Genomic DNA, 25,807 nt, shown 5'->3' on the forward strand with positions numbered 1-25,807 from the left:
TTGCTGGACAACGTTTTTGTGTTTGCTGGATACAGTAAGTCATTAAAATTGTCATTGGGTATTTTTAAAGAATTTTTCTCCCAATCCCATCCCCCTCAAAGAAATCTACACCACTGGTGAGTGGTGACCCCGGCCTGGGCCCCCGGCTTCCTTTCGGCAAATTTTATTCTTTTCATCCACTGTTTGACATTTCAGGCCGACTGTCCCCCCCCAACATTTCAAGCCCCAACATTGTGGCGCTCATGATGCAGGCTATGTTCGCACATCTGTGATAACAAACAAATGTGCAAAAATTTCTGAATCAGCAAATCCCAGGAGCAAGTCACTGAATTCGTCAGTATTTTCTCTGTATTAATTCCAGCATTCACGCATCCATTTTCAAACTCTCATACCTGTAGCTGTCGATTTTGGAGTAGTCCAACTTTTGAGGGATACGATTAATGCTCCAATTATGAGACCCCTCCCGAGCGAAAAAAACCCATTGGAATCTTCTACACATGCGCCCTTTTCTTCTCCCGTTTCCAGCACTGAACCAGCTGAACACATGTGAGTACAAAATAACTTTCGTTTTGTCGTATTTGTAACTTTACAGATCAAGTTTGATAATTTTGAGGATATGAGACGGTACACTTAGTGATAAAAAGTGGTCAGATAATTCGATTTTGTCGTTACTATTTTCAAAGGTCATTTTTCACAATGATTTTTTTCGGCGATTTATTCTTGTGCTTGTCATGTATATCCGCCATGATGTTGCACCACAACATAAACTGCAATTCATTGAATTGATGATGGTTCCCGCCATCTAGTATCTTGTTAACGTCTCATTTCCTCTATTCAGTTGTACAATGAAGAATGATGTAGTGATTAATTAACCCCTAAAGAAATGCAAAGACACCGCATAATTGTTGAATAAACAGTCCAATTGAGGGAGGCCGATTGTCGTGTTTTATTCTGCATGTCCGGTAAATCGATGTACACAAATCACTGTCTGTGACAATACATCACATGCACATGAATGTGTGCAACGTGTGTGCAATACGTTACGTGTGTACACGTTGACTATATAATTGTGTTTATTCTCTCGGCTCTTTCGGTGGGGGAGGCATCTGTCAAAAGGAACACCCTCTTGAAATCGGCAAGAATTGCTTTTAGCATAATAAATCATAATGCCTTTCAGTTTCACCATCAAACCATCATGCATGATCATGATGATGTCACAAAACAATTCAATGATATCATGTATGCAGAAATATGCAGGCCTCGAAAAAATCAAAGCCAAGGGTTCACGACCGGTCCTGGTCTGAACCCTTGCCGCGTCTCTGTGCTCTGAAATTCCAGGAGGGTCCTAGCTAATTTCCAGGGTCATGTCAATTGCTTGTTCATTTTTGCCTTGCTTGGTCATGTGTTGGTGCCCTTTAGATGTTCGCCTTTCGTATCTCTTTCCTTGTTGGAAAGGTATAACGTTGAGGAGATAGGAACATGTACAGAAGATCCGGGACCTACTCTGCCATGTTTGGCTGAGTAACGGTACATGAACACGGTCTTTTGTACCTATGTAAATTAGTCATTGTGTAAAGCTGTGTTTATACCCAGACTGAATCATTGTCGCTAACTACACAAGTTATGTGTGCAATTTTAGAGAACGTTGACCGACAGAGGGTGTCAATATAGGCCCACGTGTCGCGTGACGTGTCGCTTTTGAAGACCAGCGAATTATGCGCATGCTCAGCAGGCAAATACGATGGCGATTTAGTACACTGACCATGCGTGCGATTCAGGTTTCTCCAAAAGCGATTGAGTATAAATGCATCTTTAGAAATGACCGGCGATTGTGTGTTCTCAAGTGGGTTTTATCATGTTAATTAGTGACCTCGATCAAGCATTGAAATGCTGTCATTTTTTGTACTGGATCGTTCAAGCATCTCCAACAAATTTTTCAATGTAAGTGCCTCTGGCCCTAGTAGAAGTAAAAACGGATACTATGGCCAGAGTTCTAGGGCTAGTGCCCTTCTTTGTAATGTCTGCCTAGTACAAGGAACTTATACGATGTCCTCATTCACAAACTGATACTATCTGTCCATCGTATAAGACTGTCTCCGACGGCAATGTGGTGAAGGAATATTACACAGTCAAGAATAGGCTCCATCATTTTTTGTTCTGAACCCTCCCAGTCTCCCAAAACATCAAAACATCAAAAGCGTTGCACTTATACTTACTTAAGACTGTCCTTTTTCATATAACGCAGACAAAGTAGGGCCAACTTGCCTAGAAATGGTCAAATTTTGGCAAGAAATATCTCTGTGTAATCGTATGTAAGTCCCATATCACATCGTTATCGGCGATCGAGGTTTTTTTTCTTTCTGAAGTTTGGTTGGTACCCACCAGCGTCATGCATGTGACGTGACACGGCTAAAATAAGCGATCGGGGATCGTTAAAACGTCAACAAATTTCAAAACATAGAAAGCAGTAAACTTATTGGCGAGCGGTCCGAATTTTGAGCCATAAGTTTACGTGGTGAACTAATGTCTGCCCAGTGCCATGGCCTTGAAAATGGATGCCCCAAAAATTTGACACCTGAGTCCCTGACAAGCTGGTTTCATTATTTTCTTGACATTCAAGCCAGGTATAACAACATCTATAATTGTAGAGAGCACATTTGCACCTGTGTTAATCTCCCTGGCTGGACCACCATACGTGGAGTAGCGACAAGGCTAAATTTAGAGGGTTCTGTGCATGTAAAATGTTGCCTGTGCCTTGCTTGACAATTGAGATGTCTGGCCACCAATTTGCTTGACGAGACCATCGTTGCATTCGAAATCTAGTTTGCTGAAGCATGACACCATGTATGTTAGTAAACACAGCCGATCAAGACGGGCGATTGCGGCAAAAATGTTGCTATTAAACATTGTTGCACTTCAACTAAATTTTGGACTGCTCAAAATAGGCAATCTTTATTCAAAAGATACAGTTGACTCATCAAAATAATTTTCATTCTAAATTTCAACATAAACAGAAAAATTAACCCCCTGTTGCGAAAAAATTGCAATGCTGACCGAATGAAAAACGATAGCAACATACGCTAGCATGGAATGCATAATTATCATTTGCAAATTCGATGCTAGAGTTCTCGAGTAACCTGTGCATGGAATATTCTATTCAGCCCATATTCATTGTATTCAAGGAAAAATTGCAGTGGTGCATGTAACTTTTATTTTCTAAATCGACCCCTGAGTAGCAAGATCGCAAAGCAGGAAGTGAGATTGCAACTGAACTTGAAAACCAGTTTTGCCACTTCGTGGAGAGTCCCTGCTCGCGTCATTGTCACTTTCCCTGTTGCTTCCCCATTTGATCATAAATCTGCGTAAAAATCCTCAAAATAAAGGACGAAAAAGCAAATAAATGAAGTCATTCAACAAGAATTCCCGGCAAGAATTCTGTTCAGGAGAAGTCCAATTTATTCAAGTGGAATATGGTAGGGATGAATTTAACTTCGCTAGTGCAGGTATAGATGTATTTTAGGGTTGTAGAATTCGTCATCGCCTTCCGTCATGCATGCATGAATAATGCATTGAATGCTGAATTTTATCAACACAATATTTTCCTCTACACTGTACTTGCTCAAATCTCTGGGGGTCTTGCAGACCAGTACGGTAGGAAAATCATGGCGCCTCAGCCTCACTCACGGTTGCTTTTGGGGGACCCGCTGTACATGTATGTATTTTGAACTCGGCATACATGAAACTTCCAGTCTTTTAATACCTTGGGCTTGATCGAGAAGTCTTATCCTCAAACCAGGCCACTGGTAAACCTACAATGGATAGGAGGATAGAGGGTAGAGCTACGTATGTATCTCAAAACGCATCAGAATCAGTGAAGCATGACACCATGTAAAGCAATGGAAATACGAAAATTGTGACGATTGAGCAGGGCTCGCGCTAAGGAAAAAAATTGTATTGCAAAACTGCTATCATAGCAGTTGCCAAGTTGCCATTTTGCATTTGCATAGCAGTTTTCAAATATTCTATAGCAGTTTTAAATTCTGGATTTCTATCATAATAATTTTGTTTATTATTTTGCTGACATGACCCCCACTTTGCTCAATCTCTAGCCATTCTTTTCCCAGATCAAACTCATTCTGCCATTTCTTGGCTGTCCTTTTTGGGTAACAGTGAAAGTCTGAAACAATGAATGGAATAAATTATTGTTTTCACAAAATTATGTGATCAGGAAAGCAAAATTGAAAAACCATACTAACAGCAATAATTTTTGAAGCACTTTTGAAATTGTGTATGGCTGGTGCTTGATATGTATGTCACCAAATCACCAAATGGCTCAAACGCATGACAGCATTTAAAACTGAACCAAGCATCTAAATTATATCTTTTCAATCAATTTCTAGTATAACTTGGCACCATGGCAGATGTTGATGAATTTGAAACCGCCGAGTCTGGTGCCTCCGACACCTTCCCACAGCAGTGTTCAGCTCTACGTAAAAATGGACATGTGGTCATCAAGGGACGCCCCTGTAAAATTGTAGAAATGTCAACCTCTAAAACTGGCAAGCACGGACATGCTAAGGTGAGATGTTTTTGTTTATCTTTTCTTGTAGTGATTCCTGGATGTATAATGGGTGTGTGAAGATCTGTCTGCTATCCCATGTTTCTTCCAGGAATTGCTTAAGTCTCCTCCGCTGCTCCGCAGCCAGTTTGATTACACTCCCTCCACACTAACAATCTGCCAATGACCATGTATAACCCATTTTTCTCATGAAGATCTACTATGCGTGGTGTTCACTACCATATCTTCCGACGACCTGGGACTGTCCCATTTCTTAGTTTGATCTAGACTTCGATTGATGTAGTTTCTCCATGTTTTTATGCCAATTGCTATATTGTCTATAAATTAGGCCAAAAAAAAAAAGGGTTTGTCTCAAAGCTCACGAGAAATTTAAAAAAAACAAATGCCCGACTTTTTTTAATGGTATTTTGAGAAAAAAGTCTGATTTTCGCTGATTTTTTCTGGAAAAAACTAAAAAAAATTTTTTTGAAATAAAAAAAATTTCCGCATTTGTTTTTTGTCAAATCGTGGGATTTTACAAACGCGTGCACATGCTTTGAGAGAAATTTTTTTTTTTTTTTGGCCTTATGTCACAAAAACAAGTGGTTCAATTTAAAAACAATGATGAACATAATAAAAAGACACCAAGCAAAGGCTAGCTCTTCAATAATCCAACATTATGTTTAGGGATGTGTTATTCTGTTTATTTTCTCAAACGTTTAACGCATCGGTGATGCGTGCGTTTAGCATAAAACATGCATCAATGTCAAGTTGAAATACGGCAAAATTTCATGAATGCCAGGTACTCACCAAACAGGAATTTCTAACAGGTTATCTAAATCAATATATTATTAAAAAACAACACTTTTGATGTTTTGCAAAATTCATTCTACAAATCATGTAATATGAAAATTTGCTTGATTTATTGTTATTAATATAATGAGTTATACGTTTTACAAAAGTATTGTTGTTTCAGCCCTCTTTACAACATAACTCAAGAACCACAGGACCTACAAAAGTATATCTGTGATATTTGAATTCTTTTACACACTCGCTATGAAATGATCAATGCCATTTTTGCAAAAGCTCACTACCATTCAAAAGATGCTGTGAAAAAAGACCTCTGCAATTTGGATAGGCTCAAATAAGCACAGGAAAGAGCCAATATGCAAGAATTTGAAATTAAATTGGCATTTTGATGGTATCGTTGACATGTTGGGAGTTACGTTTAGTACAAACCTATCTGATATGGTGGATGTTAATTTTAACAAAGCATTGACATCAATGAGAAATCAAATCTTGATGTGGTCAAAGCGTAATATTACTGTGCTTGGTCGTAGTCGTAGTAAAATCACTCGTACTTGCAAAGCTAAATTATATTGGTCAAATGTTGCCAAATCCAAATTCTGATTATTTTAAAACAGTAAATGAGGAAATTTACAAATTTATTTGGCAAGGCAAACCAGACAAAATTAAAAGGAGCAAATGCGCAATCTTATGAAAATGGTGGTGTTAAAATGCCTAATGTTGTAAACCATTTAAGCGCTTTAAAAACATCTTGGATCAGAAGAATTGCTTTTGGGGAGCAAAAATGGAAGCAACTTTTTACTTCACAGCCAATATAACTCGGGATGAAATTTTCATGTTCGGTACATATAGGTTTAAAGACATTAAGGATAGGATCTCAAATAAATTCTGGTATGATACATTATCCTCCTGGTCGCAGGTTATTTGTGCTTTCAATAACCAGAATTTGGACTATAACTCGATTGCTAGGCAATATCTCTGGTGGAATGATAAAATAATCATTGGTTGTAAACCGATCCATTACAAACATTGGAGTTTGAAAGGTATTCTGGTGATAAATGATCTTCTTGATGACAATGGTGGCTTTAAAACATTTGATTCTTTTGTGCAAACCTATGATATTCATACCAATTTTATAGAATATTATAGTATTATTCATGCAATTGAAGGTGGTTTCAAATTTAAGCAAAAACTAATGAAGCAAGATGGTTTTGTAAATCCAATTGTAATGGATCTGTTAAAGCCAAACAAAAAGGGATGTAGATTATTTTATGAAATTTTGTTGAAAGTTCAATACAGATCTCCTACAGATAAGTGTAAATGGCAAAGTGAGTTAATGTGCAATTTTACAGAAACAGAATGGAAAGACATTTGTAGTCGCAATTTCAAATTTACAAATGATGTAAAATTAAGATGGTTTCAGTACAGAATAATACACAGAATTCTAGGAACAAATGCAATGTTGTTTAAAATGAATAAGCGTCAAAAGCGATCTATGTGCATTTTGTAATGAAGAGAAGGAGACGTTATCCCACCTTTTTATCAAATGTCCAGTTTCGTCATGTTTCTGGATCAAAGTACAAATATATGTTACAGAAAATACCTCCCATAGCCTATTTGTTACATTGACCCCACTAGATATTATGTTTGGTAAAGATGGTAATTATCTGAGGAATTTAATTATTGTGTTAGGAAAGTTTCATATTTACAAATCAAAAATGAGCGAAAGGAAACCCGATTTGATCATTTTTAAACAAGAACTGAAGTATTATTATAATACGCTAAAGTGTATGGCTTCTTGCAATTTAAAAACACACATTTTTGATAAACTTTGGGAAGGCTGGGTAAACATTGTCACGTAAGCCTTGTATAACCCTTTTCATATATTTCATGTTAACACAATTTCTTTTCCTGCCCTGTAATAATTATCTATGCCTTTAGAAATAATTTCTTCATTGTATACCATTAAATATTCATTGTTGTTTGTGCTATATTATTTTTTTTCTTTCTAAAAAATCCGGTAAATTTTATACTTGTATAGCATTGGTAATGTAAGATGTGTTGTGGGAGCTGGTGGATCCATTTTGTATGTTTTTTTTTTTCCACCACCAGCTCCAAGTACAGGGAATAAAATTTACGGAAAAAAAAAAAAAAAAAAAAATGCTGTGAACTACCAAATCGCAACAGTTTAAAATAGTTGCTAACCTTAACGGTACATGCGTTTAACGTTCCCATCGCTATTTTTGTTTTTCTCTCAGGTTCATCTTGTTGGTATAGATATATTTACTACTAAGAAGTATGAAGATATTTGTCCTTCTACCCATAACATGAATGTCCCCCATGTGACACGTAAGGATTACCAGGTGAGTTCATGATTCTTGTGCCAGCGTATTCATTGTTACTAAAAGTGGTACTACACCCCTTGATAAATTTGTGACTATTTTTGCATTTTTTCTCAAAAAATACTAACACACTGGGGAAAAAAGTTATGTATATTATAGGGGCAAGGAATCCAGTTTACACTGGAATTTCAATGCTTCAAGACAAGCGCACGTTATTTGTGATGAGAAAAGAGGTACTGCTAGAATGTACCTCATTTCTTTTAAACATAATTATATAATGAACCACTTGTTTTGAATCACTGAAATTCAGTGAAGTAATTGGATTCCTTGCCCTTATAATGTACATAACTTTTGTTATCAGTGTGTAGTTACTTTTTGAGAAAAATGCAATTACCGGTATTAGTCACAAAATGTATCAGGGGATGGTAGTACCATCTTAACACATGTCATGCATCATTCACTGAATGGATTCATCAGGTTTGAAGATAAATAAATATACATTTTCTTCTAAACAAAACCAAAATTTACTCACTTACTAGTTAGTAGTTTGACGGTTTCAATTTTCATACAAGAAAGCGTCATTTTAATTTTGGTTGATAATCAACTCTTTCGTTTGGACGAATCCCGGCCACAGAGAGTGCAGAATCCATCAAACTAGTGAGTAAATTTTGGTTTTGTTTAGAAGAAATTGTTTATTAAATGGAAATCCATTTGAATTAAGCAAAAAGGCAGCTATTTTCAGACATATTTGAAGTCATAATAATAGCTGCCATGTGCATGTTTCTCTATTTACAGCTGTTTCTACATGGAAAATGGGTCCATCACACACTACAAGCTTAAACTTTGTGCATGGTAGGTGCGTTTAACTTAATGACAAATCAAGCAGGCAGCTCTTTAGTTTTCATTACTTTATATTGCACATCACCGTGGCTGCCTTATGAATAACAATGTAATAAATGTACTTATCTTACCATTGCTTAATATTTATCAGTCCATATGATACAAGTTTGGTTAATTAGGTAGTGTCATTCAGTTTACGCTTTCTCAGATTAGGTGTCCGTTTTCTATCTTGCTCCACCACTTGCAAGACATTTTGATAATGTTGACCTCAAGTGCTTTATCTGGACAGCAGCTAGGAAATCTGCACTGAGTTTCACGCCATGTTCTGCTGCATCATTTACCACATTGACGGCTCTAACATTGCTAAGAGATTGCAGATAAGCTGAGGACTCCGGCCAAGTGTCAACATTGTCTGCTAGGAATTTGTCATTGATCTGCAGGATGTTCATAGTGAACCACAAGTCCTTGACTGCAAAATCAGCTAGGACTCTTGACCGGGTGATATTCTCAGGGTCAGGGAACTTTGGCTTTCCAAAGCCTGAGCCATAGCGAACACATGGCTTTAGTACTGCTCAGGGTTCACAGTTTGCTCTCAAATAACCGGGTCCACTTTTTTATGCTGGACCCATTCAGATCCCATTTAGTTGAAATTTGCGGGTTCCAAGCTGGCGCGCATGGAGTATGTCGAATTCGGCAACAAAAACCTATCCAAGTCGAGCCGAATTATTGGATAAAAGACGACTTGCCGCGATCGGCTACTATTCTCAATAAAATTACCAAATAATATTGCACTACTTTAATCATCTAAATTATTTGTTATTTTGCTATATTTGCCTTAGTTGAAATACATCTACCGCAAAAAACATGTTTTCGTAATTCTCACCAGGAAATGTACCACCGTCTCAGCTCAGTCGAGTCGGCTCACAGCATATTTTTTAACAACTTTTCATTCGCTGCTACATGATACACAGTGTGGGCTCACTCATCGCTATTTCATGCACAGATGTTTGATTAGTGATACAAGGGGAACTGTAGAAGAGGTGGACTTTTCTTTGGATCGTGCAAATATTACGTTACAATAATGTCGCCAATGCTATTTACTATGTTTACAATATTTCTTGGATGGGATTTTTTCCGGGTCCAAGCACAGCCTGCTGGAGTCATTCAGGTTATGTAATCTTACTTTTTCCGGGTCCAGTGAGTACAAAAAGCGTCCTGGATGCGAAAAACTGTGAACCCTGGTACTGCTGCATCAGGTTCAACTTCAAGTAGCCTTCTCGCTAAAGCCTGTCTCTCTTGTGCTGGTACCTTTCCACTGAAGAGAGCAAGCAGTACCATCTCAGTTCAGGGCTTTGTGTGCACTTGTTGCAATACCGGAACTGATATCGGCATACTGCAGGAGGCGCTTGTAAACAGTGTCCGAAATAAGGAAAATATGGAGGTTTTCTCGAGGATAACTAAAGCATAAATTCTGCTTGTCCTCTTCTCGCTAAAGCCTGTCTCTCTTGTGCTGGTACCTTTCCACTGAAGAGAGCAAGCAGTACCATCTCTTTGGTGAGATACTACAGATGTCTGTTCAGGGCTTTGTGTGCACTTGTTGCAATACCGGAACTGATATCGGCATACTGCAGGAGGCGCTTGTAAACAGTGTCCGAAATAAGGAAAATATGAGTATGGAGGTTGTCTCGAGGATAACTAAAGCATAAATTCTGCTTGTCCTCACTACATTTTGGTTGTCCCCAAAATGTGTCATACTTTTGGAGGTAAAATATAGTGGTTGTCCAGGGGATAAGTACATAGCTCAATATGGTTGTCCCCAGTGATTCTAGGACAAGAGGATAAGTGCTTATTTCGGACACTGCTTGTAAAACTGGAGATCGTTCCATGACACGTCAGAAGCAACACTGCATGTCATCCACCAGGAACTGTAGATTATTTGTTGCAAATACAACAAATTCACATGTCTTGGGTAGCTGGTGCTTTGTTGTCACAGTGCCTTGCAGAAGTTGTTCATTGTGATTCTGCATTAGAGAGGTTTTGATACTATACAGCAGTTTGGACAATCCTAGTGCAGGCTTTGGAAAGCCAAATTCCCAAAGAGCCAAAGAAATGTTAATGTGGTAAATGATGCAGCAGAACATGGCGTGGAAACTCCGTGCAGATTTCCTAGCTGCTGCCCAGATAGAGTGAGGAACATTAACAAAATATCTTGCAAGTGAAGTACAATCATCCAAAGACTGTTTTAAGCATTCTTTTCTACCTAGGACTCTTAAGGAGTGGAACAGTTTGCCAGAGGAGATAGTAAATATCAAAGATCCCAAACAATTCAAGACACAAGTCATTAACCACCAGTAACTTAGCCAGACCTTCATTTTTGAGGAGTTCAATTGAGCCGGAGCTCCTACAGCTCTCCTGAACAGTATTTCAGGAGCTCAATTTATTGAGCTCCTCACCTCTTGAAAATCCTATGGTTTAATATTGATATTACATAATTGAGCTCCTTGTCAAGCTCCTCAGTACACATAGGAGAGTGACTAACTGAGCTCCTCCTATTTTCATAAATGAAGGCCTGCTTAGCATCTATGCGCACACCACACAACCCGGTTCGTCTTCCCCACCAGGGGTGTTAAACTGTATACAAAGAAGAAGTGGTTGAGCAAGATAGAAAACGGACACCTAATCTGAGAAAGTATAAACTGAATGACGGTACCTAATTTACCAAACTTGAATCAAATATTAAGCAATGGTAAGATAAGTATATTTATTACATTGTTATTCATAAGGCAGCCACATTGATGTGCAGTATAAAGTAATAAAAACTGAATAGCTACCTGATTGATTTGTCATTAAGTTAAAGGCACCTATCAGGGGGGAGGAGGAGCACATTTATAAACTGAATGGGAACTGGGCGTTTCACATAACTTATAACTCTGGATAACAGAGATATCCTTATATAAATCAATTGTGGATGGAAGTGTGATCAATAGTTGTTATTGTTTTGTTGCTTCAGTTGGTCAACATTGACGACGGATACATGTCTCTCATGGAAGATAATGGTGACACACGTGAGGACCTCAAGGTGCCAGAAAGTGACTTGGGGAAAGAGATTACAACCAAATTTGATGATGGTGAAGATGTGTTGGTGAGTTTTACACGGGTGTGATTTTTCCGGATTTCCAGATTTTTTTTTATTTCCCCAGATTTTTAAAATTCTTATTGGCTGGAAAAAATGAGAAAAGAAAAAGAAAAAAATCCCGATCGCGGAACTGGGAAATGAGATTAACGATGCTTGAAAGGTCATGAAACGCAGGTCATTAACACCATAACAATGTTGTGGAGCGAAGTTAATATAATCTTTGATTCCTTGTCCTCATTGTGTTGTGTAATATGTATGTTGAGAACTGGCCCATCGGAATGATGTTAAAATGGCGACCTGGTGTTTTTAGACTAGGAGCCCAGACAATTTATTCAGCTCAGAAGAGACAAAAGGTTTAATGGTCTGATTATGTTAGTATAGGCCCATGATTCAATATTCCATATTGCTGCCGGGTCACAGCCTGTACGTTCAGCCTGGGGGTCACAAAATAGGGGGCCAAAAAATGCATTTATTCAGCTCAAGAGAGACATGGACAAAACTTGTTGGATATCACTCCCAGGAGGATACTTTTCATGCCTATAGCAATGACAGCAACTTTAGCCTGTACGGGGGCCCAGACAGTAGCCCCAAAGGGGCCCGCCCATATGGTGTTATTCAGCTGAAGAGAGACAAGGATGACTCTTTTTGCATTGGAACTATTGCACATTGGGGTGCACAAAAATACCAATGACAGCAACTTTTTCCTGTACGGGGGCCCAGACAGTAGCCTCAAAGGGCCCAATGTCCCACAACTGACTTATTCAGCTGAAGAGAGACATGGATGAATCTTTTTGCATTGGAATTATTACCCATTGGGGTTTACAAAAATATCAATGACAGCAACTTTTTCCTGTACGGGGGCCCAGACAGTAGCCTCAAAGGGCCCGATGCCCCATAACAGGTTATTCAGCTGAAGGAAGGCATGGATGAATCTATATGCATTGGTACTCTTAGACATTGTGGTGCACAAAAATACCAATGACGGAAACTTTTTTCTGTACGGGGCTCAGACAGTAGCCTCAAAGGGCCAAATGTCCAATAACTGATTTATTCAGCTGAAGAGAGGCATGCATAAATATTTGTGCATTGGAACTATTACACATTGGGGTGCACAAAAATACCAATGACAGCAACTTTTTCCTGTACGGGGGCCCAGACAGTAGCCTCAAAGGGCCAGATGCTCCATAACAGTTTATTCAGCTGAAGGAAGACAAGCGTAAATCTTTTTGCATTGGAACTATTACACATTGGGTTGCACAAAAATACCAATGACAGCAACTTTTTTCTTTACAGGGGCCCAGACAGTAGCCTCAAAGGGCCCGATGCCCCATAACAGGTTATTCAGCTGAAGGAAGGCATGGATGAATCTATATGCATTGGTACTATTACACATTGTGGTGCACAAAAATACCAATGACGGAAACTTTTTTTCTGTACGGGGCCCAGACAGTAGCCTCAAAGGGCCCAATGTCCCATAACTGATTTATTCAGCTGAAGAGAGGCATGCATAAATATTTTTGCATTGGAACTATTACACATTGGACTTGGAGTGCACAAAAATACCAATGACGGCATTTGTTTCCTGTACAGGGGCCCAGACAGTAGCCTTAAAGACCCTGATGCCCCATAACAGGTTATTCAGCTGAAGGAAGACATGCATAAATATTTGTGCATAGGAACTATTACACATTGGGGTGCACAAAAATACCAATGACAGCAACTTTTTTTCCTGTACGGGGCCTAGACAGTAGCCTCAAAGGGCCCAATATCCCATAACCGATTTTTCAAATTGTCCAAAGGGCCTAATGTCCCTTAACTGATTTATCCAATTTTGTCATCTTGCAAGAGAACGTGAATTACACCAGGAGTGCTCATCTTAAGAAGGGTGAAATTAGACTCGAAGATGGCCACGCTGGTGATCTACCAATGACCTACCCATTCAGCTAAAGAGACACATGGATGAATCTTTTTGAATTGGAACTATTCCCCATTGTATATACAAAAATACCAATGACACCAACTTTTTCCTGTACGGGGGCCCAGACAGTAGCTTCAATGGGCCAGATATCCCATAACTGGTTATTCAGCTGAAGAGACATATGGATGGATCTTGTTGAATTGGAACTATTGCACATTGGGGTCTACAAAAATACTAAGGATATCAACTTTTTTCCTGTATGGGGCCCAGACAGTAGCCTCAATGGGCCAGATATCCCATAACTGGTTATTCAGCCAAATAAACACATGGATGGATCTTTTTGAATTGGAACTATTGCATATTGGGGTCTACAAAATAATACTAATCAATGGCAACAACTTTTTCCTGTATAGGGGGCCACGACAGTAGCCTCAAAAGGCCCGATGTCCCATAACTGGTTTATTCAGCTAGCATAAGATAGTATCACCAGTATCAACAATAGATAACTACTTCATCAATACCAATGTCAGCAGTAGACAGCTATTATACTTCATTAATACCAATATCAACAGTAGATATAGCTACTTCATCAAAACCAATATCAGAAGTAGGTAATTACTTCATCAATACTGATATCACCAGTAGTAAAAATAGCTACTTCATCAATACGAATATCAGCAGGAGAAAGGTACTTCATCGATATCAATATCAGCAATTGATAGCTTCTTCAGTAGCCAATTTTAAAGCCTCATTCGCACAATGCGACTTTATTCCCTCATGTTAAACCAATTTTGTTTGGAAAAGAGAGCATTTAAAATTAACACTTTCTTCCTTCATGGCGTCCCCACTGCATTTTAACATGCTCATTACATTTGGCTGATTGACCAGTTATGGGACATCGAGCCCTTTGAGGGTACTTTCTGGGCCCTCGTATAGGAACAAAGTTGCTGTCATTGGTATTTTTGTAAACCCCAATATGCAAGAGTTCCAATTCAAAAGATCTGTGTCTTTTTGGCTGAAAAACATTTTTACTGCTTTTTAAATACTAAAGTGAACAATAGCCCATGAGGAGTGACACATTCAAGAACTTATATAGCCACTCGATTATATAGGCACTATATAAAAGAAAACCACATGTGCCAATCAGTGGTTCACAGTAGCTTAGGAACAACAAGAGTGAAGGGTAAAGCATCAGACATGTGAAATAAGATGCTTATGCACGCTGCTCTCCGACTACCCCATCTGGTACGCTATTCCAAAGCGTGAACTGAAGTGTGGATGAAGGCCCTGCCAGTAGGCATGGTCCTAGACACCATACTGTGAGAGCATGGCAAGGCATGGACAGGCTTGAGCGGGTAGCCCTTCTGACTACAAATGACTTTAGTGGCTGTGCCTTCAGATCTGGTGGGAACAAGCTGGTGTGCATTTTATAGAGGACTGTTGTTGCAGTCACTTGACGTTTTTGATGGAGAGATGTGATGTTCAGCTCTGTACTTGCTTCTTCTTCGCTCACGCTTATGATTCGAAGGTCCTTCCTCTGGATAGAGTCTAGTAATCCTAGAGTGGGTATGCTGGCCCTCATCTTAGACAGTGAGGTATATTCCATCACAATGCACAACTTTAGCCTTGTAAACAGTTGCTCTATCTCTGACATCAAGTTTATTTGCAACTCTCTTCAGAGCGCCCAACTCCTGTCTTGCTCTGTATGAGACGTTAGAAATATGCTATGTCCAGGTCAGCTTGCTGTCGACTGTGAGTCCCGGGATCTCCAGCTCCTCCTTCTCAGCCAGTTTGGTGGTACCAAACAGAATATATATCTTGATATTGCCATTGCCTTACGTTTCGATGTCTCGAAGGTCACCATCCGTCTGTCATGCTTATCTGCCCAGATCCTCATTTTCTCCAAGTCTTCGTTCAGGCTAGCAGGGTTGTCTCTGGATGTAATCTTACAAAACAAGGTGGAATCATCTACGTAGAGGTAGAATTGGGTTTCACACTCATCACCCGGGTCATCACTGAAGACCGAGAACAATGGTGGGTTCAATATTGACCCCTAATGGAGGATGGCCAGATACAGACAACTTTGATGGAATGATATGTCAGGTAGCTACTAATCCAGATGAGCAGCTTGCCGGATACTACTTGCCATGAGTGCAAAGTCAATGACAGACATTATCGAATGCTTCTTTGATATCCAGGGCAGTCAGACGCAGGTCGTCCACGTCCGGGGAGTTGGACCACTCTTGTGTCAGAATAGTAAAGATATCAGTTATATTGTGGTATGGCCTAAATCAAAACTGTCTATCTGATATCAATTGGTTTCCAAGGAGGTACTTCTGAAGTTCTGTATAACAGCCTCCATGCTCTTGCTGATGGTGCAGAGCAGAGAGATGGCGCGGTTCATAGATGAATTAGACTTCGCATCTCTTGTAAATAGGGATGAAAAATGCAGTCTTCCATTGGCTTTGAAAAACTTCCTTGCAGAAGCAAAGCTCAAACAGCAGACTCGGTGGTCTTGCCAGTTCTGCGCTGTATTCCTTCAGGACGCTTGCAATGATTTCATCAGGATCAGTAGCTTTATCTGGTTGTAGATTCCTAAGAAGCTTCCGAAAATCTTTGACCTTGAAGGCTATCTTTTCCTTTGAGCATGACTTGTGTCTTTCTTCCTTTTCTTTAAACAGTTCTCTTGTTCTTTATGCGGATGATACTACTCTCTTCAAGCCTATCTCTGCTCCTGATGACTTGGTTGATTTCCAATCCGACATTGATACCATCCATTCTTGGTTATCCCTTAATCACCTTTCTGTCAATTCCTCCAAAACAAAAGTCATGGTCATTTCCACTAAGAAGGACCCTTTTCCGGATCTCAATCTCACTCTTAACAGCCTGCCTATTGAGCGTGTTTCTTCTGCAAAATTTCTCGGTGTCTGGCTGTCTGACAAGCTTTCTTGGAATCTTCACATCGATCACATATGCAAAAAGGCTCGCAAAATCATCGGCTTCATTCATAGATCTTTCCAATCAGCCCAATCAATCGTTCTTTGTACTTGGCCTCGGTTCGCCCCATTCTGGAGTATGGCTGTACCATACTACTTGGCATCCTCTGAACATAACCCTTACCAACCGTCTTGAGTCTACTCCCATGAGGACCTTCTCTTGGATTCCGACCTACCTCTTCTTAGTAAGCGTCGTGATTTTGCTTCTCTGTGTCACTTATTTAAAATCTTTGCCAAACTTTTTTCCTCTCCCGACCCTTTCCAGCCTCATCCCAGACCGGTCTAAGAAACCTCAATTCCAGCGCTGTTCAAGTTCCTTTCCATGGCTTTCATTGTCCCAGAGATCATTTTATCCGTTTGCCTCCTCCATCTGGAATTATCTCCCTGAGGTTATTGTCAATGCTTCTTCTCTCAAGGCCTTCAAATTGGCCATTTCCCACCTCCTCTAACCAGTTCACATTATTTATTTTTGTTTTACTTTATTCTGTATTGATTATGTATTTTCTAGTAATGTTTTGATTTTAATGTAAGGGCAATCCTTCAATTTATTGTGTAATCAATATTGGATCTGCCTGGCCTTGTGCCAAATGTTATAAATAAATAAATAAATAAATAAATAAAAAGAATGCTGAAATTCACTTCAGGAGCAGATTTTTCTGTGTGGGGAAGCTAACATTTAGTGGCAAAGGTCTGGCAAAATGTTTCAGCTCTGACTTTTGATGAAGTGTAGACTTGACGCCCATTCTGCAGCACTGGTATATATAAACTCTGATGAACTTACCAGACGGGGTGCTAAAATGTATGGGATATCAGGCCCTTTGAGGCTACTGTGTGGGCTCCCGTACCGGAAAAAGTTGCTGGCATTTGTATTTTTGCAAACCCCAATGGGTAATAGTTCCAATTCAAAAAGATCCACCCACATGTCTCTTCAGCTGAATAACAAGTTATGGGATATTGGGCCCATTGATGCTACTGCCTGGGCCCCGTACAGGAAAAAGTTGCAGTCCTTTGTATTTTTGTAATCCACAATTGGTAATAGTTCCAATTCAGAAAAATTCATCCAAATCGCCTGTCCCTGGTTATGGGGCATCGGGCCCTTTCAGGCTACTGTCTGGGCCCCCGTACAGGAAAAAGTTGCTGTCATTGGTATTTTGTAAACCCCAATGGGTAATAGTTCCAATGCAAAAAGATTCATCCATGTCTCTCTTCAGCTGAATAAATCAGTTATGAGACATTGGGCCCTTTGAGGCTACTGTCTGGGCCCCGTACAGAAAAAAGTTGCTGTCATTGGTATTTTTGTGCACCCCAATGTGTAATAGTTCCAATGCAAAAAGATTCATCCTTGTCTCTCTTCAGCTGAATAACACCATATGGGCGGGCCCCTTTGGGGCTACTGTCTGGGCCCTGTACATGCCAAAGTTGCTGTCATTGCTATAGGCATGAATAGTATCCTCCTGGGAGTGATATCCAACAAGTTTTGTCCATGTCTCTCTTGAGCTGAATAAATGCATTTTTTGGCCCCCTATTTTGTGACCCCCAGGCTGAACGTACAGGCTGTGACCCGGCAGCAATATGGAATATTGAATCATGGGCCTATACTAACATAATCAGACCATCAAACCTTTTGTCTCTTCTGAGCTGAATAAATTGTCTGGGCTCCTAGTCTATTTCCCTGTGTGGAAAGTGTAACATTAATTTACTACCAATCATAATTTATAGAATTACAAGAGGATGACACATCATGGCTACCAGGGATCATAATTTTGTCGAGTGATGCTCATATGCAATGAATCTCAAGCTTGCAATTTTCTCTTATTTGTGGTGAAATACTCACAAATAGCCATTGAATTTGTAGTTTGGTAAATTTTCCTTTGTGCCAGAAACCAGGGGTGTTATTTTTTTTTTTTTTTGCTTTGAAACTTGTCAGTATTTCTAATATGTTCTAATGTATTATATTGTCGCTCTGCCCTCTAATTTGCATAATTAATGCGCTAATTTGCATCAATGCTAATCAATTATGCAAATTATAATATATAATATTAGAACATATGTGACCCGCTCTGTCATTTCGAGGTACGGCGAGTCAGAGTTGGGAAAGGGGTGAAAAACCTTGCAATAACTGCCTGTTTGAACTTAAAGGCCCCCCCCCCCCCCAATAGGTGCCCCATAAAATGTATAGTTTCATATACTTCGGACTTAAACTTCAGAAATAATGAAGTCGGAAAAGGCCCATGTTCTCTTCCATTACTCTGCTTATTCGTAATTTTCCTTTTTTTTTGTTTTAGGTGACTGTCTTAAAAGCAATGGGTAGCGAAAGTGCTATAGCACTGAAGAACATGGCATCCAAGTAAAGGATGCAGGGCAACATAAGGAAGCCACCTCTGTAGGTAATAAACAACCAGTGACATCTAAAGGTTGTCTAATATTGGTGGGAAAACAACAACAAAAAAAGACAAAATATGTATCTTAGAGTAACACTGACGTGTTTTTTTAATTTATTGTCAGTTCTCTACTCATTAGTTTGTCAAGTGGGCAAATGTACGCTGTCTTTTCGGACAGGGTGTAAATTGATATTTTTATTATTATTGTTATTTTTTTTACATGTAAGGACCTTTGAATTGGTATTGACCTGTCGCATACAGACATGGCCTTGCCAGAAATTGTATTAAACAAATCAGTAATGGGATACAATACAACAGGTGCAAGCCAATTGTGTAAATAGATTCAACAACAGCAAAAACAACAGTCTGTAAAAACTGACAAAAATCCAAATGTGTCAAAAAACCATTGTATGCCGCATCTCAGAATTTTATATCTATACAGACTATTTTAATTGCTTGTTGTTGAAGGTTATACCATGCGTCAAATTAAACGCATCCTGTCCAGTGTATGTTAGCCTGCGCAAGGAGAAAAACAACACAAAACTACCATTCACATTTAATCGTTATGTAGAATGTATATATTTTTAAAATAGTGATCATTTTTTCAGAGCATGTTAGAAAATTTGTACATTTACATCACATACAATTTTATTTGGCTGTTCTTTTTTCTTTCCAATTTATATGGTCCTGTTTTCAACCGTTTTTCTCTGAAAGTCTTGTAGTAAAATTCAACAAAATAGAATTTATTTTTTCCCTTATTGTCAACCACAAATTTCATGTGTCTGTTTCAGATACATGTGCAATGTGCTGTTCCAGTTAAAATCCTTACACCCCCTGTGGAAGAAATGACCTTAATCTTCCGCACTTGTATATTTCAAATAGTCACCCATTCAGGTAAAACGATTTGAAATTCACACCCCCTGTGTGGGAGGTTAAGTTCATGAATGTCTTCCCTAGGGGTGTATGGACTTCAACTGGAATATTCCACTGTGAACTTATTAGATACACTAACAACCAAAGGTGCAATTGACAATTCACAATATCTGCCAAAAAAGTTAAAGATGCAAAAAAATTCGCAGCAAATGTTTTTGATTGTTGTGAAACTTTTTGCAAAGTTAATCCAATGTAGGCTTGTGTTTTGTTAAGTTGTCATCTTTTTGGTGAGTCAAATTTGTTCACAAACATCTTTGGGTGAAGATATGTCAATACTGCGTGCATTTGTCAGCAGTGAGATATCGATGTCCACTAGATATAATAATCACCTTCTCTTTGTAAGCACAACCCCTATTCCCCAGAACCCATAACTAGGTCATGCAATATAGGTAGATATCTTTATTGAAAAAGTTACTTTTTGTAAAGCTATTCTTTTATTTCATTTATGGCTTGTTTAATTATGTTTTTCTTTATAAATTCTCTTTTTTTTTATCAAAGAGAAGAGGTGGTTGTTTCAGGGGTGCAAAAGAGGAGCATTTTGATGGGAAACAAATTCCGTGTATACCACATATAATTTGGGCCTGGTTGTTGGTTTTACTTATGCTGTAGTAAACTATAAGCATGGTGTACTGTGGAACAAAGGTGACACTGGCTTTTGTTTACTACTCTTTTAGGTTTTCACTAATAGCAATGATCAAAGTTTTACTCAAACAAAAATGCTCCCAAGGGGTTTAGGAAAACAAAAGTTGCATGTCAGTTACATTATCATTAAACGAAATGTAATTCAATTAGTAAGTTGTAACATAATAAAATAGTGTAATTCATACTTACATTGAATGTAAACCAGGCAGGTTTGCATGATGGACCGACTGATTAATTGATAGTCAGTCTTCCATATGCAAACAGATTTATTAATTAAAGAGCAAGTGATCTTAGTAACATCGATCAATTCATTACTTGCATCTCCATCCAGATGGCATGTGCTTCACAAACAATGATTGTTTTTATATACAAAATGATCAATGGCAACCTTGTATACAAGTCATACACATGCCTAAATTAGTATGGGGTAAATGAAATGGTTTGTAGCCATGTAGGGCTATGATTGTTCGATGTCTTTAAATTAGATGTAATGTTTGTTAAGCACATACCTGAGCTGGCTGGTCGGCAAGACTTGGATCACTGTCACTCCAGCATGTTATGTAATTGGATTTCATTGAATTTAAGTTCAAAATCATGTTTCAAAATATGTTGTTTTCAGTACGATAGAAATTTTTTTATGTCGACAAAGAAATGAACCAGTTGCATGTGCAATGACACAGCTATCATTACTGGATTACATTAAGAAAGCAATATTTTAGTTGTAATCATTGATAAATGCCAAATGCAAATCTTTACAGATATAATATGTACTGTATTCACAATTTCAAAAGCTGAAGCAGTCCAGATGTCATCACCGGCTGTAAGAAGGTCATTGCTGACTGTCCAGTAAGGGTATTGGGATGTGAACAATCCAAAGAATTGTGATCTATAGCAAGCCTCAATCAATCCAAGGACTTTTGCTACCTCAGTTGAGAAATTGGAACTGGAAGATGTTGTTCCAGAGGTGTGATAACTGAGATCTGTATGTTTGCCATATTAACAACTATCGCCATGATTAATGCTCTGCTTTATACTTTGTTCCACTTATAAATGGCTAAAGTCATAACATCGTGGATGGATATAGAATGGTGTGCACTCAGCTTGGTGCAGCACCTACGTTAGTGGCACTCTGCCTCACGTGCACTTATGTGAATTTAGGTTCAAGTTGGGATTTTATCGATGTGCCGCAACAACAAACAAATTGTTTTTACCATTTAAAAGTTAAACAAAGTATAGCTAAATTGCAATCAACAGAAGATGATTGTGAATGGGAAGTAGTGTACAAATATGTATAGAAATAACCCACATGTTTGAGTATTAACTATTTGGGTATATCCAATATCAATCTTATATAAACTAAAAAGTGTACTTGGCAATTTGAATCTTATTACAGCTTGTGGTGGTAAATCTTGTGAAAATAAATGCCCAAGTCCTTCAGTGTCTGCCAATTAACATACCCACATGTCGTCATTGCTGCATACACACCACCTGCGATCTTTGGCTGAAGTGCTTAATGAATAAATGATTGGTAAAAATTGAAGGATTTTGGCATGGACATTTGCTGTAGACATCCACAATTTTGGATAAACATGCTTTTGTCAATCTGAAATTGTCCTGTATGTATCCAAGAATTTTCCTGAACTACTATCCAAGATATCTTTTTGGTGAATTTTCGTGTGTAATAAATTCATCAGCAAGAACCTAGTCTTTGTACAATTTATTTTGTTTCTTCATTTCAACATGTGCATTTAATGTTTGTATACTAGTTGTTGCAAAATGCAAATCTCTATTTACTTCAACCAACTTATTTATATGATTGTTCTCTGCAGTTGTCTAAAGAATAAAAACTTTACTACAAAAATATGAAATCATTAGAATTGTAAAGGCATATATTTATATGTATGTTTCCTGGTACTCTCAGTTGCCCCAAAGATATAGGGTACCCATGCTGTGTAGTAAAAGGTAAAAAGGGTCTTTTTCATTGAACAGCTTGAAGCACAAATTAAATCGAAGATTTTCTCAGAAGAAAGTTTCAAATTGCATGAAAGATGCCACACACATGTAGGAAGTATAAATCCTAATGGCGTGTTGCTAGAAAAAGTGCGAGAAACAATGCACATGTTACTCAATGCGTTTTCAGGGAGAACTTGGCTTTTTAGTAGCAAGATTGGTGCGGTGCAGAGGGTGAATAGAAGTTTATTGCTAAAAGTGGTCCATCTCATCAGTTTGAGGTACTTAGATCATATGATTCATATCTGACCAATTTTATTGTAGCAGGAACAAGACGGTGCAGAGGGTGAATAGAAGTTTATTGCTAAAAGTGGTCCATCTCATCAGTTTGAGGTACTTAGATCATATGATTCATATCTGACCAATTTTATTGTAGCGGGAACAAGAAGCTGTGCTGTGCCATCATAACGATTTTGACTGATTAGCTGCATTTTCCTTAAAAACATGTAGATTTTGAATTTCTTAGCTTAACCATGGGTACAGTTTGAACACTTTCTTTTGTAGACAGAAATGCCTCTTACAAGGTATTAAGAACTATTAGGTATATCTAGTGTCGCATAGATTTCCTAAAAACCATACCTTGTAGCAGAGACCTAGTCTTAAGGTTTTCTCACAATGTCAAATAACATAGTTGATTGTATTAATGTTAATATTTTTGATAACATAATGACCTTAGAATATGATCATGGTACATTTTTGTTAGGTACCTTAACAGATAAATAAAAAATATGATTTTTTGATTAATTTTTTTATTAAGAAAATGTTGGATTCGATTGAAATCTCTTATTTATAATTTAATATTAAAAGATTCGGCTTGCTAGATTAGTGGTTAGTTATCGATGTGTGGTATCTCCAAATTTTATCACACTGAACATGCTGTACGTTATGATTTATCACAGATACAGCACAAGATGTTTTGGGGAATGTCATGTGGGGAAAAGAATATACTTGTCATTCAATTGCGTGTTAACCTTTGCATTGTGTTTGTAAGTGAGTGAAGTCTCCCCAATTAGCCTTTTTGAAGTATGGCGGGCACAAAAGGGGAGGACGTACTTTGGTTGGGTAATCTTTGTATGCTTCTCAGCTGACAAAAGATTGCCCAAATCAAAGCACGCCCTCCCCTTTTGTGCCCGCCATATTTCAAAAAAGCTTATGATACACGTTGCATATACGTTAATACGTGGCATAATAAAAAAAAAAGTATCTTTCTCATTAATTCACAAAAGACAAACGCCAGCAAGCAACCTCATTTTTCTTGGGTACATTTGGATTTTAAGGTGGGTTGCCTTTGCCTGCACAAATTACACACGCTGCAACATGAGGGAATTCTATTCAAACTCGTTTTGGAAGAGATTCTCATCTGTTGAGCTGTTGATTGCATGTTTGTGGTACGCTTATCTCGTTTGAAGTATTTGATAACGCACCCAACACGTGTCTTCAGTGATATTTCTTGTGATTTTGGTGTGATCGTTATTTTTACCAAACTCTGCATATTTCAAACAATTTGTATTGTATCACTTTTGATTTCATCTAATGTGGATTATTTCCATGCTTGTATACTTAAACAGTATGTGATCATCGAACGGAATGAGATTGTAACGTTGTAAATGTGTTACTCGAAATGACAGAATTAGGTAAAAATACAAGCCATTTCTTGAATAATTGTTCAATCATTTTTGCCAAATCAGCTGATATTACTCTCGGTTGACTGATAAGTTTCTTTTTACAAATTAGCACATTGATTAACGAGATTCTGTATAAAGTCACAATAAAATGTTTTGCAAAAAAAATTCTAGTAATATCAATACATAACCAATACTCATATGGTGCAATTTCGATGCTTAAGGATTGGGCGATACTTGGGATATGGGCTCAATGTAATTTACGTACACAAGGAATATTTCGGATTCCTGAAGTGAGCTAGGGGAGGGTAAACCGTTATTTTCCACATGGTAGCAGACTAGCGTATTGTAAGGCCAAAAAAAAAAGTTTGTCCCAGGATCGGGGGGCAAGAGGTTTGTACTTGTACTTTTGTGTGTTTCTATATTTTTTGGGTCATTTTTTTTGCCGCTCCGCGGCCGAATTTTATATTTTTGGTGAATGTAAAACAAAATAAAAAAAACTTTCAAAACGTGGGAAACGAATGCGCTCAATGCAAATTTTAAAAGCTGCGCTCGCGGTTTCCTGAGACAAATCTCGTTTTTTGTGTGCCTATATAATGCATCCGATTATTATTTTCACTACATGTAGATACATTTTCCTTGAAAACGAACTCTTGGCTATTCGGGTAATAGCCTATTGCACTATCAGAACTTGGGAAAGAAACTAATAAATAAGATTGAATAAAACGAAATCTCCAATCTCAACTTGTACAATTTGATTTGCAGATATTGCTTCTTATTGACATGTAGGCCTTTTCAATCGTTATACTGTGTCCTGAAGTGTATTAAGGGGAGAGACAACCCTTACCTTACCCCAGGTGAATTTATAGTTTGATCAGCTCGTAATCGGCGGAGGCTTTAACCACTACACCAAAAAGTAGACCCACGATAAGAGTCAATATAGTTGACCTGTCTGGTCTATAATTAAATAAAGTAGAAGTATAGGACTTCAATTAGTAATTTGTAATGCTTCTTGTTCTGGCGAGATGTCACAAGGCAATTCTCAAAATATAATAGGCCTATATTGATATTAATCCGCGGTGTTATAAGGCCCGCCGATTACGAGCTGATCAAACTATTTACGACAATTTTGCAACAAACTTATTTTTATTAATTCGGGTACATATGCTGAACTCGAAAATATATCATTTGCCAAGTTGTACTTGAACCGCATCCCCCTAAACCAGGACGAACACCCCCTCCAAATGCCCGTATAGGATCATACAGTGGGGATTAAACATGCTCCTGAAGATCACAAAAATGTAACATTTGTGCACTTAGGACATGCAGTTAGCAAGTTATGAAGCTCAACAGGTATACGGCGATAATTTGCACTGTCTACGATACGAAGTTCAGAAGATAAAATTAATGATAAGGCAATTGGATCCTATTAATCTATAACTCTTTGCTGATACCGGTACTAACCAGACATCGAAGGTATTGCAAACTATTCTTTTTCTGAAACCACGGCTAATGCCACGTTTTGTTACGAAAATTGAAGCAACTTTTTCCCCTATCGACCTTTTATGGGACCAGACGAATAATTTGACATGTTTGACGGCATTATTGGAATAAATTGGTCG

General features: G+C 38.3%; 1 protein-coding gene across 1 annotated transcript; it reads left to right on the forward strand.

The window, feature by feature from the left end:
- Positions 1-397: 397 nt before the first annotated feature.
- On the forward strand, positions 398-22,257 carry LOC140152554 (eukaryotic translation initiation factor 5A-1-like). Its single transcript, XM_072174944.1, has 5 exons — positions 398-546; positions 4,401-4,579; positions 7,624-7,728; positions 11,558-11,689; positions 18,883-22,257. The coding sequence occupies exons 2-5, from the start codon at positions 4,415-4,417 to the stop codon at positions 18,946-18,948; spliced, it is 468 nt and encodes a 155-aa protein (XP_072031045.1). The 5' UTR covers positions 398-546; positions 4,401-4,414; the 3' UTR covers positions 18,949-22,257.
- The last annotated feature ends 3,550 nt before the right edge of the window (positions 22,258-25,807 follow it).

The sequence above is a fragment of the Amphiura filiformis genome, chromosome 1 (assembly GCF_039555335.1).
Source record: "Amphiura filiformis chromosome 1, Afil_fr2py, whole genome shotgun sequence".
NCBI classification, from domain to species: Eukaryota; Metazoa; Echinodermata; class Ophiuroidea; order Amphilepidida; family Amphiuridae; genus Amphiura; species Amphiura filiformis.